Source organism: Gavialis gangeticus, unplaced genomic scaffold (genome assembly GCF_001723915.1).
Source record: "Gavialis gangeticus isolate Ggan-Ray unplaced genomic scaffold, GavGan_comp1, whole genome shotgun sequence".
Classification (NCBI taxonomy): Eukaryota; Metazoa; Chordata; order Crocodylia; family Gavialidae; genus Gavialis; species Gavialis gangeticus.
The window spans coordinates 155,664,815-155,669,205 of NW_017728992.1; the positions used below are offsets into that span (position 1 = coordinate 155,664,815).

Sequence of the window (4,391 nt, forward strand, 5' to 3'; positions counted from 1 at the left end):
GTCGCTTCGGACAGCGGCGCCGCCGGCCATGGAGGAAGGTGAGCGGGGAGCGGCGGGCCTTCAGCCGGGCGGCGGAGCCGCGGCTTCTCCGCCCCGCGGGAGCGACCCGGGGAGCGGCGCTGTCCCGCAGTTCTTCGCCTTGCCCTGCGGCTCCGGCCCCGCTTCTTGTCGGGACCCCTTCTGCGGCCCCGCTCAGCAAAGCGGGCAACGACAAAGGCGCGTTGCATTGAAGCGCCGCCCCAGCGCTTGGCTCCTAACGCCCTGGGAGGCGTTCAGAGGGAACCGACTGTCTGCAGTCCATCCTGGGTTTCGTGCTGTGCCCGTCGGCCTGAGACCTCGGCACACTGAATGTTTTCTGTAGTCAGGCACCCCCATCCTCCCCCTGCATGTTTTCTGTAGCCGGGCACCTCCTCGGCCCTCTGGCTGAGGTGATTCTTTGCAAGGCTACAGGATTGCATTGGACAGGCTGGCTACACCTGTGTTGTGGATGCTTGGGAATTGCCTACTTCAGTTTTTAAAATCCTTTAAAGAAGCTGGATGGTAAAGGATAGGCAGTCTTCAGCTCGTTGTTTTCTTTCTCCAAATGAGACGCACATTAAAATGGAAATAAAGTGCACATCTTTAAAAATGAGTGTAACTAATAGTCAGAACAAGACACCACAGCGTCTAAAGAGCAAGGCCTTTCAAGTTAGGTGATGGTCTAAGAGAGGTGCTTTAATTCTTCCAAAAGTGACTGGCTTTTGATTTAACCCCAAATTACTCCATGAAATTCTTTGACTAGATCAGCAGTGCTCAGCCTACAGCCTCTGTGCCAGCTCTGGCCCATGGCACGGAGGATCAGCAACCACCCACTTGGCCCATCGCATCCTGTTCCTTATCCTGCACTGTGCCACTAATCCCCTCTGCAGCCAGCGATAACCTTACTTCCTCTCTCCCTCTGACATTGGCCTCCATCTTTCTTTTCTCCTCATCTCCACTTTCCTTTATGTTTACCAGGTGAGTGGTGGACTGTGGTACAACCTGGTGTGACCAGGCCGACCACTGTAAACGGTTGAGCTCCACTAGAGTAGAGGAGGGGTCAGTAGCCTAGGGGTGGATCCAGCCTGTAGTGCCATTTGATCTGGCCCAGGGGCGTGGGGCTTCAGCAGATGAATTAATTCAGTTCGTGTCAGAAGCACAGGGAGAGTGTCTGCAACCAGCACTCTTCCCTCCAGTGGTGGTGTGAGGGGGCCTTCAGCAGCAGTCACTTTCCCCTGCAGCTGTGGGTATGAGTACCAGCTGCACACTCTCTCCCCATGCTGCCTTGGGGACAAGCAGTGGGACAGCTGGATTGTAGTGCTGGCCTGAACTGGGTCAGTTCAGCCCACAGTTTAAAAAGGTTGCTGACACCTGGACTAGATTGCTCAAGACAGCTTTAAGATTTGTGGTTTGGCCAAATTGCCCTTTAACAGGGTCTTCAACTTTCTTTATTTTTAAAAAAATGTATACATTCTATTCTCTCAAGAACCCTTGTAATCCTAGGCTGTTTACAGATGTGAAAGAAAAAAATCAGCACTTTACTTTCAGCTTGGTATGCCCCTGTGTCAAGCACAATGCATACTCAGAAGAGGCATCACGTTAGTTTGACCCAGCTCCCCCGATGTCTGTATAGACCATGTGCTTCAATAGAACTTTTAGGTGCTTTTATCTAACACCTGATTGAATCAGCTACAGATAAAAGCACCAAAAAGCCTGGCTAAAGCACCTGATCTATACAGACACTGGGGAGCTGGGTCAAACTAACATACTTCCTCTTCCAGTAGAGTGCTGGGTGGTTTTTTTTCATTTTTTTTTGATGTGTTGTTGCATCAATCAGTATTTGTAACTTTTTATGCTGGCTCATGCCCTGTGAATGTGTCTGAAGGTGTTTTGTGTATTATATTGCAATAACTTCTGAAATTACCTTCAGGAACAGCAGATTTGCGGCAAAGAAAGAAGCAAAATTGCTCAGAAACTGATAAGATGTCTTCAAAGGAGAGAAAGAAAGAAAACCCAAATTTAGGAAGAACACCAAAATGTAAATTCCAGTATTTTCAGTTAACTTTTCATTGTTCTTTTAAAATGCTGTAAATTGTATTTCCAGTACAGTAATTGTTACTGTTTATTTTGGGGGATATTTTTGGATAATCAAAAAATATCATGCGGAGGAGAACTTAGTTGTGATGAAACTTAAAATATAAAGAAAAGTGGTAGTGTGGGATTGCTGTAACTTTTTGCCATGTACTAATTGCATTTCCTATAAAAAATATTTCCTTAAAGTTGCACCTTTTTGGTCTATTTAAAACCAAACCCCACCCCCCACTCACTTTAATTCAAGCACAAGTACACTCACGACACTTTTAAACGTGGAATTATTTGTCAGTTTACAAGCTGGGAGTGGGTGGTAATTCTGCAGGAAAATAGAACTAAAATAGATTTTTTTAGATCCAGTAACACAAATTGTTGTTCAGTATAATAGACATTAAATCACTACACTGAATCTAAATGTTTTGTGTTAAATGTGCCTGTTTAAATTTGAGAGTACTTGAGCAGAAATGGAACTTGACTGAATGATATAAACTGGTAAAATCCAAGCTAGCCCTGTCCTATTTTCCAGGAAGAACAAAAACTTAAAAAAGATAAGGTGCTGGAATCTTAACATACTGTTACCCTCCTTGGTGCGTGTACATTTTGAATGAATTTTACCAAAAACATGTAAAATTGGAGTTGAGTCCATTTTTTTTCCTGGAGGATGATTTTCCTTCAGTGGATTGTTTTGAAAGTCACAACTGCCAATTAAGAGCAATCACTCAGCATTGTATATAGTATTTTGCTATAAAATTCCCATCCAGTAATAGTGAAAATGAAGGGTATAGTCCCACACGAGAAATGTATCTCTAGTTCAGTAGAAATTGGATTTGTTGCAGGGTCAGGTTTTTTAACCTCTGCAAAGATCAGTGTTTGCAGACTAGCTAAGAGTATGTACAGCTACAACAAACAGCTGCTGTGGTATCACTTACGTGTTCTAGCTGTTTATGTGGCTTTTATTTCAAAGGGTGCCGCTTCTCTGATCAGCTGTATAAGATGAACTCAGCTGATTGCTAAAGCTTTAACTTCAAAGGCGCTGCTTCTTCAATCAGCTGGAGTGGCTCATCCTTATTTTGGCAGTCTGCAAACTAAACATGTTGCATATCATACAGGTTCTCTTGTGTTTTGGTTTCTGTGTATGTCAGGGGTGCAACTGTTGGATTAATTTTAATGACTGTGGCGTTCAAAATTGTGTGTAGAGTACTAGTCATATTGAACTTTCTTTTTGTTTTTACTTTGTTACATTAACGGAGTGGAGGCTATTCATTTTTCAACATTTCTTTACAGATGTATTATTTCAGCGGTTTGCAAAGCTTTTCTTTGGCTGTCTCGCAGCTGTCACTAGTGGGATGATGTATGCTGTGTACCTTTCAACCTATCATGAACGGAAATATTGGTTTTCCAGCAGGCAGGTAAAAAAAATAGAATAGTTCTGAAATAATTCTGAGTTGTAATGTTTCACTGATCAGGAAGTTAAGTGAAAGCAAGAAGTTTGAAACACCCTAACTCCTTCAGCCCGTGCCTGTATATATAATTTAATCTGTTGTATCCTCTTTGGTATTGATGCTAGTCTTAATGTTTTTCTTCATAAGCATCTTCCTGCCTTCCTCCATGCTGCATGATATGGTTGGAACACCCTTTCAGAATCCTTGATAAAAGCATTCACCCATCACTAATTCATATCATTCTTGAAAACTAACTTCTGTAGCAGCATTTTCCTAGTAGTGTGTGCACTATATTTTCTTTAAAGAGAAGCTCCATAGGTTGCATTTAAACTGAGTAATCGTGTATAATGACTGTATGCCCTTTTTGGGGTTCACTGTATCCTTACTCATCTGTTAAGTTTATCATTTAGGCTCTCTAAGCTGGGATCTTTTTTGGGAGTCAGAAATCTCTTCTGAATTCTGATTCCAGAATTAAGTCCAATTCATTTTGTGATTTCAGGCAGATTGCTCAGTGTCTGTATGCCTGTTTTCCCACATAAAAACAGAGATGCCTATTAATTTATCTAAATTAATTATTTAGTATTTAATTAATTAGCAATTATGTAGTGCTATTCAAGAGAGAAACTGTTATATCTTGCATATATTTTAAATTTTAATATAAAATAATTAAATATGTTAATATTTGTCATTCTTTATCTGATGTCCTTGTTTTTATAATATCAAAATAGATTTTGTGTGTGTTATCTTGCTGAGAAATGGCACTCTATGGTCAACATCATCTAGATACTTTAAAAGGCTCTTTAGACCCATACAGTGAGTTGTAGCTTATATTACTTTGGC

General features: G+C 41.8%; 1 protein-coding gene across 2 annotated transcripts in view; it reads left to right on the forward strand.

Moving 5' to 3' along the window:
- The first annotated feature begins 6 nt into the window (after positions 1 to 6).
- Positions 7 to 4,391, forward strand: part of DPY19L4 (dpy-19 like 4 (C. elegans)) — an 86,600-nt gene continuing 82,215 nt past the window's right edge. The window contains exons 1-3 of one of the 2 annotated variants that reach the window (XM_019527946.1): positions 7 to 38; positions 1,949 to 2,056; positions 3,394 to 3,518. In XM_019527946.1, the coding sequence (XP_019383491.1) occupies positions 29 to 38; positions 1,949 to 2,056; positions 3,394 to 3,518 (243 nt within the window). In that variant the 5' untranslated portion in view covers positions 7 to 28. Of the gene's footprint in view, positions 39 to 1,948; positions 2,057 to 3,393; positions 3,519 to 4,391 lie in introns of those variants that run through there. The other variant, XM_019527947.1, reaches the window with a different exon arrangement.